Consider the following 13,844-nt stretch of genomic DNA (forward strand, 5'->3'; position numbering starts at 1 on the left):
CCAATGTATTTATTAAATGGCATTAATAAAAGAAGAAGAACCGAAACATACCAAGAACGACATTATCAGGCTTTGGCCAGTGCGAATGAGGCAGATTTCGATAGACTTGGTCAATGATCTTTTCTTTCACTTGAGAAATAGTATCACAGTTGAGCACTTTTACAGGTACGGATTCTGTGCCTTCATCTTGTACAATCACATTCACAGTCTGAAGGGTAGGAAATAACATGGTTATACAAATTAGACAAGGGATAAAAAATCAATGCTTGTACTTATTAATTCCAAAAGATCAAAAAGTTAGACACCTGTACAAAACCTTGTATGCCCTCATCTCCATAAAAAAATAGACAAGGTGAGAGAAAAAAAAAGTCAATGAGCCATTTCAGTCTCCACACCATTTTCCCTATTCCGAGTATACAGAAAAGAGCCTTCAATGGATGTTCTTAAATACAGTGTATTTCTATACCACTGGTACTGGATCTTGGGGACTTCTTAAAAACAGGTTTCAAACAGATACAAGTTATTAAAACTATTTGCCATCTGTGGCTGCTTAAATAATGAATTTCTTAAACAGAAGAAATCCACATTTTAAAAATTTATTGCAGTTTCAAAACAAAAGAGAAAGTGCTTGTCGGGATAGTGAAGTTGTTGGAAATATTTTTTTCTGGTTCCAGAGACATTCCTGTTCTTATAGGACTACAGAATCTTCAAGCATGTAGCATCTATCAATTTTAAATAATAGGTATTTAAGCCTGTAATTACAGGTGGCACATTTAGTCTACAGAGTCATATATTGGATTATTATTTTTTAAAATCTTACTGCAGCTATAATTGTATTGTGTTTTTAGGTGCTATAACCTGCCCTGATACCTCATGGTGAGGGGCGGGCAAGAAAACTGGAATCATATGACATTAGAAAGCTATCTTGATCAACCCTTTTCTGCTTGCATATATATCAGTATGAGTTTCATTCCAAATTGCAGCTTTGGATTAACCAAGCTGTATTTCCTATATTTCCCTATCCCTATACAGTATTTAAGGGTTCTGGCTGCGCTGAACTAGCATAGGGAATGTCCCCAAATACTGACCTTGGGTCCACAAGACTGCCACTTATCATATTGGCAAGAAAGGGAGCATTTATACATACCTGATTAAATGGTATGGCAGATTAATGTTGGTAATTAACTTTGCTAGCAATTACTTTTCCTGCTATTAGGGTCCTCTGGTTTTCAGACTGAAAGGACTGGGAAAGCACACAATTCTAATAACCAAGAAAATAGATGTGGCAATATATTTATTTTCTGTCTCCCGCCCATAGACACAATGCTGAATGGTTATTCAGCACCAGCAGAACAGAACTGGGGTGGTAGAAGATAAGACTTAGGGACTAGAGTGGGTCATTTAAAAATAAAAGAGAGGGAAGGAGAGAGCGAGAGAGAGACCCCAAGAGGGCCTTGATGGGTCCCCAAGTAAACTTTTGGAGTTAGACATTTGGGCCAACCCACGAATATTAGTAACCAATCAAATAGTAAAACAAAGAAACCCAGCCTCTTTATTTTTATTCATTTATAGTAGTAATTATATACTACCAAATCATGAAAAATATCAAGGGGTTATACAATATATTCAATAAAATACTGTTTAAAAATCCCAAATAATCCAAATAATCATTAACATGTCTAATCAAGAAAATGTAAACAGCTTCAAGTGACGCCTGGAAGTCATTCGTGGGTTTTCCTACTAAATCTTGGTTAGAAAAGTATTCCATGGCACAGGATGGTGACATTAAACGCCCAACTTCTAGTTGAGGTCGGCTGGGCTTCTGAAACATGGTGGACAACTAACAGAGTTCTTTCTGGATGTTCTCAGCAATCAAGCTGGGATATAAGGGCTCAGGGGAGTCCTTAAGGCATTCTGGACCCAAGATGTTCAGGGCTCCATATATATATTAACACATGCCATATATTTATAACAGCATAAAAAGACTGAGGCATGGGGTGAGTTTTGCTCAAAACAGCAGTGCTGACTGTTTTCCCATACTGTTTTATTTTTCTTTTATTAAAATATATCTCTTCCCTTTCCCCTTGATTTGAACTGTCAAGATTTGAAAAGTTATATACTATGTCTAAAAGTCTTACAAACTCCTTGCTCTTCCCATACTCCCCCCAACATTCTCTTTCCTGAAAAATATATTAAATGTGCTTTCAAACAGCACTTTGTAAGTGTTTTTTATTAAGTTTCTTCTGATGCCACAGTTGTGCCATTGCACAACTCGCTGTCAAACAAAATGAAATCGTTTCTAGTAATGACAATAAACTTGGGAGAATTTCCCCAGCAGTGTGATTTTTCTAGATGAAGAATATGACAGCACACTTCTGCAAAGTCCAGTCCCATGGTCTGTTCGTATCCACTACGTTTTTAAATCTTTCATAAGCAAGTCAGAGCCGAATGAGATGTAGCATGTGCCTTTGTACAGAAACACAGAATTGGGACCCCAAGGGTCATCCAATCCAACCCTCTGCAGTGCAGGGATCTCAGCTAAATCAGGCATGGTGGGGGGAAATTTAACCCTTTCCTCCCCTGCTTCGGGCCTAAGGAATTTTAATCCCTCCTCTGAAGCGAATACTTGAATCCAGAGGAAATTCCCCATTGCAACCAACAAACAAACAAACCTGCAGATTTGATGCAGAGATACTTGGCTCTCAAGTAAGGGACCCCTGACCATTAGGTTCAGTCGTGACCGACTCTGGGGTTGCGGCGCTCATCTCGCTTTACTGGCCGAGGGAGCTGGCCTACAGCTTCCGGGTCATGTGGCCAGCATGACTAAGCCGCTTCTGGCGAACCAGAGCAGGGCATGGAAACGCCGTTTACCTTCTCGCCAGAGCGATACCTATTTATCTACTTGCACTTTGACGTGCTTTTGAACTGCTAGGTTGTCAAGAGCAGGGACCGAGCAATGGGAGCTCACCCCGTTGCGGGGATTCGAACCGCCAACCTTCTGATCGGCAAGTCCTAGGCTCTGTGGTTTAACCCACAGCGCCACCGCATCCCTTGGCTCTCAGATTCCTCCCAAATGGCGGGTCGCGTACAAACCTAACCATGCCAGTATGAACAGCACAACTCCCGCCGTGCCATCTGGCCAAGTGGGCCTTCTGCTCAATGGACAGCAGAGGGGAAGGCAGCAAAGGACTTGAGCAGAACATGCTGGCTACTGACGGAATGACGGAATGTGGGTTAGAAGAGTCTGGGCAGGAATGCAATTTATAATGGGCGAAGCGAGACCGCAAAGCTAGGACATTATAAAATTCACAGCAGATTAAGGAACAGCTTAAACACAACTCTCCTGGATCAGATCAACGGGTCCGTCTGTGATCGGTACTTCACAGCTCCGAAATGAAGGCATCAACCCTTTTGTTCTACCCAGTGGCATATTGTATCTGAACATGGAGATTCAATTCAATCGGGCCATTACGGCTAACAGCCATTGAGGGACCTACTATGTCTCATTTATCTAGCCCCCTTTTTAAAAAAACTGTCTATGTCTTCTGAGTTGTTAATTTGTGTTTATTCTTTTGGAAGAGAGACTTCACATTTGAAAATGCCATTACCTTTTCCTCTTTGGGTTAATCCACTAAAATACCAAAGGCTTCATGTCAAATTATTGTGTTCAAGTCAGGGCAACAAAATTAATTGCTTTATCGTTATTTTTTGGCCCTATGGCACTTCTCCATTATCTATATTTTACAAAAACAAAACAAAAGCAACACCCCCCAAAAAAAACCCACACCAGCTGGGTAATAGGGAATGATGCATTTCAGAAGGATTCTATTTTACCAGTTTCCTGAAAGAAATGTCTATAAATGTTACACACCAGTTGTGAATACTCTACATCGTCTCCCAGCAAACCGGTGTCATTCAGTGTGTATTTGGCCTTCATTTGCACAGCATCCACAGGGCCCTTTTCCACTTGATGTTTGATAGCCTTGAACAACTTATAAAGAGGTTCTCCTGCGTTGTCCTGTAAAAATTGGTGAGGGAAGACAATGTCAATATTAGCTATGTTTTGACAGATAAACAGTGGCAGTGTCTGAGCAAACACAGAACCCTAACCTGACATTATGAGAACAAACCTTCCGTCCTTCCTCTTGCAGACGGGGATTAGCAACTTCTGATCCCATTTTGCTGCAAATATTCCATTTGCTGCAAATAAGCCATATTCATGCAGTTGGAGGCATGTGGGCTGAAAGTGAGGAGCTGGCAGATCAGGCATGCAACTCAACTTAAATTTATGCATGCCCTGGCTGCTTCTGACCTTCACGGGTTGAGTACGATGGTCTGAAGGCACATTAATCTGAATGCACTTAGAAGCCTCCCCACAATTGGGAACTTTGCATTATCTGGGTTTTGGATCATAGGGAGGCTTGTAAGCCTGTTCCCCTAAATGGACTTTGGTTTGTCCTTTAGATCTTTATACTGCAGGAAGGCTGGAAGTGGACTTGTAATGTAGTGGGATGTTGTGGACGGGGTTTGGTAGCCTGCCACTTCCTGACTTGAAGTTCACATATGCTCACCTGGAAGCTACAGTGGTACCTCGGGTTACATACGCTTCAGGTTACATATGCTTCAGGTTACAGACTCCGCTAACCCAGAAATAGTACCTTGGGTTAAGAACTTTGCTTCAGCATGAGAACAGAAATTGTGCTGCAGTGGCGTGGTAGCAGCGGGAGGCCCCATTAGCTGAAGTGGTGCTTCAGGTTAAGAACAGTTTCAGGTTAAGAACGGACCTCGGGAACGAATTAAGTACGTAACCAGAGATACCACTGTATAGTTTTCAGTTTTATCTAAATAAATAAACTATGGTTTGCACTTGCCTGAAAACAACTGATGACCTGTGCAACAAACTAGATTTAATGAACACTCACATCAGAGTGCTCTCTAAATTGATATAGTCTTTTATATACTAACCTTTTATGCTTTCCCACATCCGTTTAATGCTTCTAACCCTTCTTTTAGATTCTTTTAGTTTCTTTTATATTCTTATAGTCCTTTCGATATATCTTATGTTTTAATACTTTTCAGATTTCCAAAATGTTTTACAGATTCTAAATCAGGCATAGGCAAACTCGGCCCTCCAGATGTTTTGGGACTACAACTCCCATCATCCCTGACCACTGGTCCTGTTAGCTAGCGATGATGGGATTTGTAGTCCCAAAAACATCTGGAGGGCCGAGTTTGACTATGCCTGTTCTAAATGATTGTACCCCACCCTACTTATGCTGGTCTATGACCGCAATAAAGATTTGATGATGATGATGCCTGAAAACAAGGGTTGCAGACCAAACTATGGTTTGATGGAACTCATCCTTGCCCACAAGGGAGGTGGAAGTACATGAGTCTGAGGCTTATTTGTAACACCAAACTGTGGTTTGGTTATTATGCAAGTGTAAAGTGTGCACGCATTTCAGACTTTACCTTGAGGTACTGATATAAACATATTGACATCCAATTAGAAAGCATCCTCTCCACCACAGTTTCTGATCTGAAACAAATGAACAAATAAATGTTGAACTACATGGCTAGTGCAGCCTGAATTCATGCATTTGTCAAGAGCTAAAATCCAGAATCTTTCCTATATTTCTTACCCAGCACATACAATCTCATGTAGATTCATTACAGATATGTTTTGTAATGCGCATTCCCACTTACTTTGTGAGCAAACATGGTATAGTACTTAGAATGTTGTATTCTTTCCCCCCTTAGCCATTTAAGTGTTAATTTGTAGGTGTCTTCCTGGCGCATCGCAAAATCTGTAGATTAAGACATGAACTCCTCAATGCGCAGTTCTACTTTCTAATATAAGGTTGAAAATAGATGGTGTTGTGCGGATGCCTGATTATCGTCTTCCAAAGCAACTACTCTATTCTGAACTTAAAAATAGAAAGCATAATGCTGGTGGTCAACAAAAGAGATTTAAAGATTGTCTCAAGGCAAATCTAAAAAAATGTAGTATAGACAGTGACAATTGGGAAACACTGGCCTGTGAGCGCTCCAGTTGGAGAACAGCCTTTACCAAATGTGTCATGGGCTTTGAAGACGCTCGAACTCAGGGTGAAAGGGAGAAATGTGCTAAGAGGAAGGCATGCTTGGCAAATCCACACTGTGATCAACTCCCACCTGGGAACCAATGTCCTCACTGTGGAAGAACGTGTGGGTCCAGAATTGGCCTCCACAGTCACTTATGGACTCATTGTTAAAATCATGTTTATGGAAGACAATCTTACTTGGCTACAAGTGATCGCCAAAGAAGAAGAAGTATTTTGATACCAGTAGCGATACGGAAGTACCCTAAGAATATTGTTCAATCAGTACTAAATTAACTGCTATAACAAATATGCCACAGAAGAATCTCTAGGGTCTTCATTGTAACGTAGGTATCTGAGAGAAACGTCTGAAGGAGGATGCTTTTCCTGCTGGAGAAACCACAGCTCACAACTCTGGTTGTCTCTCTATCATATGACAGGAGAACATGCATCACATTCCTCACTGAAAGGATGTTTTATATCCTCTGTTACTACAAGGCAGGATAAAATGTGTATGGTTCTTCTCTTCCCATTGTATTCTCAGAATTGCACAGTAAGGTAGATTAGGCAAAGACATGTAATGATTGGCCCCAAGATCACCCAATCAGCTTCATAGCTGAGTAGGGATTTGAACCCAAACCTCCCCAGCCCTACTCTTACATTCTCAAACATGTACTAAAGTTCTTAGAATCCCAATGCACAAATAGTAATAGATGTATTTGAGAAGGGAGGCAACAGACACAATAAGTTGTGCTCTGTTAAAAATGATGGGAGTTTTATTTCATTTACTTGAATGGAAACTGGGCAACTGAAGAAACCTTCCCTACCTTCTGAGCATCAGTTTGGGATTTTTGGCCACAACGTACTGCTCCATCAGCTCCAAAAACAATGTCCTCATGATGTCCGTATAGTATTCTAGTTTCCCGTGCAAAGCCACAGTCAAGAGAGATGCAAAATACACTTTTGCACGGGCAGAGAATTCTCTTTGGTTTTCTAATGTGTGAATGAACTAAACAAACAAAACAGAAAAACATCAGGTATGTGATTCAGCAACTGAATTTCATTCCATTCATTCATTCATTCATTCATTCATCCTGTAACCAATTCCAAAAAGACGAATCACTGGGTCCATATTTATATGTTTCCTCATGTACAGAAACAGGGACACACTTCTGGCCATAGCCCCCGTCAACATAGTGTCCCCATTGCTGCACCACCCTCAACCTTTGCAGGGTGAACATGGATGTGTGAAAAGGGAACACTTTGCATGAACAGCTGCTTCCACAGAGGGGCTTCCACTGAGCAGGAAATCCACCACATCGGGTTTTCCACTTGTGTGAAGGTTCCCCTCTCAGATTTAACCAATGAAGATTTGAGGCGGCATAGTAGTGGGATGCAAAGAATTAGGGTCAGAAGTGTGGCTCTGATCCTGTTGCTACAAGTAAAGGTAAAGGGACCCCTGACAGTTAGGTCCAGCCGCAGATGACTCTGGGGTTGCGGCGTTCATCTTGCTCTATAGACCAAGGAAGCCAGCGTTTGTTCGCAGACAGTTTCCGGGTCATGTGGCCAGCATGACTAAGCCACTTCTGGCGAACCAGAGCAGTGCACGGAAACGCCATTTACCGTCCCGCCAGAGCAGAGTAACTATTTATCTACTTGCACTTGATGTGCTTTCGAACTGCTAGGTGGGCAGGAGCTGGGACCGAACAACAGGAGCTCACCCCGTCGCGGGGATTCGAACCGCTGACCCTTTGATCAGCAAGCCCTAGGCTCAGTGGTTTAGACCACAGCACCACCAGTGTCTCAGTAAGTAACTTACATGTGAGTAAATGTAGGAATAGGGCTTTGGGCAAAATATACCACAACAGTGCTAACTAGAGCTTGGCATTTTATTTTATTTTTTTGCCAAATGAAGTGATGCCTTTGTTTAACTACGCCATTCAGCATTGTGTTTGTCATTTGCAATACGATAAACTTCATTGAACAATGAACTATCACACTGCCATTTGGTGCATATGTTTGGGACACCATTTGTTAAAGGAAAAAGGCAAAAATGGGGATTTCTAAAGCATTTCTCAGTTAAGTCTCAAAGAGGATACAAATGATCTATATAAGATATACAACCTTTTACTCTTTCTCAGATTGAAATTTTCTTTTAAATAACTTTTAGATCTAGGCATTTTAAAACACTGCTTTTATTTATTGTCACACCGAATGGCTAGTGCAGTGATCAAATTGGATATGAATAGTTCATGGAAGGAGCTAATAATATTTCAGCTCAATATCATATAGGGAATGACAGGAGCAGTGTCAAACTACTTGAGATATTATTTACATTGTTCACACAGCCTTTTGCAAAATATACATGGCAAAAATATGCAGACTAATTTTGTTGTTGTAGATATATATCAGGCAAAAATGCATTTCAAGGACACAAAGGGACCTTTCACGTTTTACTTACATTAATGAGAAATGATTTACTATTGAGCAGATTGGAGAATTGATTCAGTGCTTGTTCTACAGTTTGCCGTCGAGCTTCAGGAATATCCAGCCTCCCAGTGATCATAACATCTTTTTCTCCGTCTTTGGATGGCAGGAAGAAGACTCTGTCTGTATATGTTTTGTAGTCCAGCACAGGAATTCCTGCTTCATTAACATCGTTTGTCTGATCTTCCATTTCTATCATCAAATCTACAAGAGGCAACATTTTAAAGATTTCAGTGGAAAAGAAACTATTGATTCAGCCTTTGCTACTTTGAAGGGGGAAACATCAATATCCTGATTTTTTAACTGAAGCACCCTTTCAACTCTACTTCCATTTCCATTTCGGTCTCATTTAGCAAGATTTGCACCTTACAGTAAAACTTGTTTTCCCAGTGGAAGCTCGCTTAACAGAATTAGTTGCATGAAGAAATAATCTTGACAGGTGTTTCAATTTAGAACACAGTTGTGAGAAAATTACTTTATTTACTGGAGAGTAAATGCATTTTGCATTCTAGTTTGAGATATAAACTATCTGGAGCCAATGGTCTTGTTAACTGGGACAGCATAAGAATGCTGTATGGTACTTATCCTATGTACATTTCAAAGTATTATATGGATTGCTGTAGCCTTCCATACAAAACCTACTGAGTCGAAGAGACTGCCATGTTGTAAGGCCCTTGAACCAAGGTCTCACTTCTATGTTAAACTCTATATCCATTAGACCTCACTGGCCCAATGTTCAGGCCGGACACTGAGGGCCTTCTGGTGGTTCCCTCACTGCGAGAAGTGAAGCTACAGGAAACCAGGCAGAGGGCCTTCTTGGCAGTGGTGTCCTCCCATCAGATGTCAAGGGGGTAAAGAACCACACAACTTTCAGAAGACATATGAAGGCAGATCTGTTTCAGGAAGTTTTTAATGCCTGATGTTTTATTATGTTTCTATCTGTGTTGGAAGCCACCCAGCCAGATGGGCGGCATATAAATAGCAATAATAATAATAATAATAATAATAATAATAATAATAATAATAATAATTCATCCACCACCAAAGGGCCTGTCAAGTTTGTATGCTTATTTCGGAGGAAGACAATTACTATAAGAGCAAGGCATGGGAACTAGTCCAGTTTTTCACACTCTGTCCCTGCCCTGTTACCTCAAACCTAAACCTCAAGGCCTAAAGGAAATGCTTCCCCCTCTGGACACAAGAGGAGCACCACATCCTCCTCATCCCAAATCATATTTTGGAAAGTGGGGGAGAGGAATGAAGCCCAGTAGACAGCAAAGCTGAACTGTTTTCAGAAGGGAAATTTGCTCAGTACCACCCACTACCCCTTCCAGCGGATGTGAAGCCATCTTCTGTCTTGTCCCCCATGATTATGTCTCATTGTAGCAGTGACCCCCAGCCACTAAAAATCAAGCTTCCCACTATCTGTAGAGCATCACCCTGTCTCTTATTTCCACCTCGAGCTAGACTGTGACAGGATGCTGGAAACTGGGATGAGTGGAAATGAATTGGTTGAGTTGCTTCTGATCACCTCAGTGAAAGCCTGCACTGTGGGATTTGGCTCTGAGGAATTTAGCAACCTCCAATGGGATTGCTACAGGGAGCTTTACCTTTGAAGTTGGTTTGGAAGCCGCAACTAATGCAGAATCCACAGATTGCCTCTTTATGGGGGAAATTCGCAGGAAGAACATAACTAATATCTCAACTCACTTAGACCGACTGCTTCTGAGCCCAGTTCAAATCACTCGTGATGACTACTGAAGATCCAAATGGTCTTGGCCCTGTGTATCTAAAGGAGCTTATGTCCTTAGAACTATGGACAAAAGCCATGTTCTGCATCCTATTCTATGCAGGGAACCTCAGGCCTGGGGGCCCAATGTCCTCTTGGACATTTTCTGAGGCCTCACCTCTCACTGGTGTTGCTTTGCACCCCAAGGGTTGTTGCTTGGTTAGAATGTGTCCTTGCACTCAGATGATGCCTCTTGTGTGTCAGGATGGAGGGCAGAGAGGAGTTTGTGAGAATGTGTAGACTCTAGCCCACTGTACAAAGATAACATTTACATTTGTTGCTCTATCCATTTTGCCTCTGGCCCCATCCATCACTGCCATGTGGCTCTCAGAAGGTTGCCCAGAAGGAAATGTGGCCCCCAACTTTACAGAGTTGATGGCAGTAAGTGGGATCATCTTTAGAATGGTCCTGGTTGTGGGCATGGACTCAGCCTGGTTCCTCCCCCCACCCTGGTGTGGGTGGAGTCACTCCAGGCCAATTGGCCAATCATTTTGAGCAGGGGGATTGGGGGGGGGTGTTTAAAAGCGACAGCGTGACGTGGGCTGTGCACCTGCTTTGCGCTGCCGAACACCCGCCCACCCTCCCTGTAATTTAGGTGTCCTCTGGCCTCGCTTTGGACATTGGTTGGTTGCCTGTCTTGGGACAGGGGCCAGATAGGCATTTTTCCATTTGGCAAATTGGCACGGGCCACTTGGTTTTCGCCTACCTCCTAGCAATCGTCACAACTTTGTAAGGTTTAGCGGTTAGGCATTGACTCATTGATTTGTGGGGGAAGTGAGGTCAGCCACCGCCTGCCCCTCCATTGACCAAGGGTATTCCGTTAAAGGAATCCAGGGCCTGGTTCCTGTCCAAAGTCCACTTGAGGGGCTAGGGCCATGCCAGGCCTCTGGGAACACCGAGGAAAGTTACAGGCAGGTTCCCCCGATGTGGCTTCCTCTTGGGGTGGTTTACCCTTACAGACTTCCTGCCAAGGGGGCAGGAGTCCGATATAGTCTATGCCAATGCCTAAGCCAATACCACTCACATTTCTGTAATTCAATAAAGTTGTGGCCTAAAATTTTGCCAGTAACCTTAAACTAAATATTCTGTGTCCGTGTGAATTTATTTTAACAAGGGACTGGTCTTGGGGCCTTCCTATTGTCATACATAGTATGAAATGACCTTGATACAGGGATGCATCCGGTCCCCTCCCTGGATATAAAAACACTACACTTTCACAAAGCTATTCCTGCAGGCTGTTCTGTGTTGTTTTTAACTATTGCATCATTTTAAACTGTGGAATTTCTAGCAGGCTGAAAATTCATTCTAGGGCTGTTACAATTTCGTTTTTATTGCAAACTACATTACTACGTGCTACATGAATATCGGAGAATCAAGTACAAGGATATGTAAAGAAACAGAACACTGACAATTTATAACCACAAAACATATTTTATCGAAATTCGTGGGTCAGCATTCAATGAATTTGTTACTGTGCACACACAGGAATATTGTGCACACCGAGGTAAACTGTTTCATGGGATTTTTAGAGCAGAAGTTAAAAAGAGAAGATTAAAGGTATCTTAGCATGAACAGCAATGTTAACGGGTTTGGTAAGATTACAAAAAGATGGTTTCACCCAAAAGTGTTCATATGAAGATATGGCAGGAATGCATAATGCTCGGAAATGAGAGGGCAATGAAAAGCTCTCATTTTTTCTTTCAATATGAAGGTCTAATAATGAACAGTGGATTTTTGTGCAGCTGCTATGATTTTTTAAACCAAGGTTCTATCTTTTAAGAACTGTAGCATGTGAGCCAAATTGCATCTGTAAGAAATGTTTGTTAAGGGAAGCAGATGCGAAAAGCAATCAGATTCCAAGGCATGAAATGCGTTAAAAAAATCTGTCCCTAATATAGCAACTGAGAGAACAGATCAGAGGCTAGTCCGTTTATTTGGGGTTGGGACATAGCTGTTATTCCAGTTAAGTCTGAAGTTTCTCTTTTTATCATTTTAAAATATAAATGGCAGATAGAACAGTGCATGAAGGAGCAATGATCAATATGCAACTACAACTAGGCTATTGGCAGGAAGGAAGGAGGTTAAATAGTTCATCCGTTATCACTGACAACACATCAGGTTGATCAAAGTGCCTTTAAGTTTTGACACAGGAGAGGATGAATCGCTTTGTCACCTTACAAAGGCACAGAACAGAGGGCTTCTGGTTTCTTGACTGACCAGTACTCAAGAGTCAATCAACTTGTTGTCTCAGCAATATTTTTCATCTACCCCCATTTCTTTGTTTTGTAAACATTCCCTATGGTCAGAGAGCAGGCTGTCACATAACCGGTGAGCACTGGTACTTTTTGGCAAGTCCTCACCAAGCTACAAGTCAAACTCAGTCTGGTGAAACAGTCAGAACTGAAGAAAAAGGAAAGAGCTAGAGAAACAGGATCAATTTTTAGGGCAGGGATAGGGCAAAAACTAGACAGGAGCTGGCAGAAGATGCAAAAGCAGAGTTAGCTGTACTAGTCCATAAGGATCCAAATCCAGAGTTGGGGAATACCTTTACTGGGACTAACCAAAATGTCTCAATAGTTTGACATCTGGTAAGTTGTTATGCTTTTGAATTATGGTGCTGGAGGAGACTCTTGAGAGTCCCATGGACTGCAAGAAGAGCAAACCTCTCCATTCTGAAGGAAATCAGCCCTGAGTGCTCACTGGAAGGACAGATCCTGAAGCTGAGGCTCCAATAGTTTGGCTACCTCATGAGAAGAGAAGACTCCCTGGAAAAGACCCTGATGTTGGGAAAGATGGAGGGCACAAGGAGAAGGGGACGGCAGAGGACGAGATGGTTGGACGGTGTTCTCGAAGCTACCAGCATGAGTTTGACCAAACTGCGGGAGGCAGTGGAAGACAGAAGTGGCTGGCGTGCTCTGGTCCATGGGGTCACGAAGAGTCGGACACGACTAAACAACTAAACAACAACAAGTTGTTATACAAAGGAGGGGTGGTAGGAGGGAGGAGGAAAAAACAAAGTAAAAAAGCTAGGCTGCTGTTGGCTACCAGTTGATGGGGTTGGAAAGGCATTCTACTCATATCTGTGTGCCTTATCTGAGCAATGCAGGATTTCTGCCTTCCTCGCAGCAATCTTGTTAAGTCTATGGCTTAACTACATTGGTCCGTATTTCTGGCACAACTTCACGCTCAGGGCAATTGGAGGCCTCCCGCAGGAGTAAGCAAAGATGGACTCCCTTGCTCCTCACTGGTATAAGGGTGACAATTCAAGGCCACATCCCAGTTTGACAGCTGGCACATCTGCCGCACCCCCAAATTACAGGATGGGACCATGGTATCAGTTTGTAAAGTGGTGAGCCCAAAATGCCTACTACTCCCAACCATGTTTTTCTAGCGTGTTAGCGTGGTTGTGCCAGTTTAGTAGTTATAGACTGCCTGAGGACTGGAACCCTGTCTAATGCCTAGGCAAACGCTGTGACCAGCAGCCAATA

At 42.3% G+C, this 13,844-nt stretch overlaps 1 protein-coding gene across 4 annotated transcripts in view; it reads right to left on the bottom strand.

The window, feature by feature from the left end:
- PLXNB2 (plexin B2) overlaps positions 1-13,844 on the bottom strand; it is a 349,645-nt gene that overhangs the window by 23,891 nt on the left and 311,910 nt on the right. For all 4 annotated transcript variants that reach the window (XM_053406823.1, XM_053406826.1, XM_053406825.1 and 1 more), the window contains 5 exons: positions 8,542-8,771; positions 6,908-7,089; positions 5,473-5,539; positions 3,872-4,018; positions 52-208 (listed from right to left, as the gene is read on the bottom strand). In XM_053406823.1, coding sequence (XP_053262798.1) covers positions 52-208; positions 3,872-4,018; positions 5,473-5,539; positions 6,908-7,089; positions 8,542-8,771 — 783 coding nt within the window. The remainder of the gene's footprint in view (positions 1-51; positions 209-3,871; positions 4,019-5,472; positions 5,540-6,907; positions 7,090-8,541; positions 8,772-13,844) is intronic.

This window comes from Podarcis raffonei, chromosome 10, assembly GCF_027172205.1.
Source record: "Podarcis raffonei isolate rPodRaf1 chromosome 10, rPodRaf1.pri, whole genome shotgun sequence".
Taxonomy (NCBI): Eukaryota; Metazoa; Chordata; class Lepidosauria; order Squamata; family Lacertidae; genus Podarcis; species Podarcis raffonei.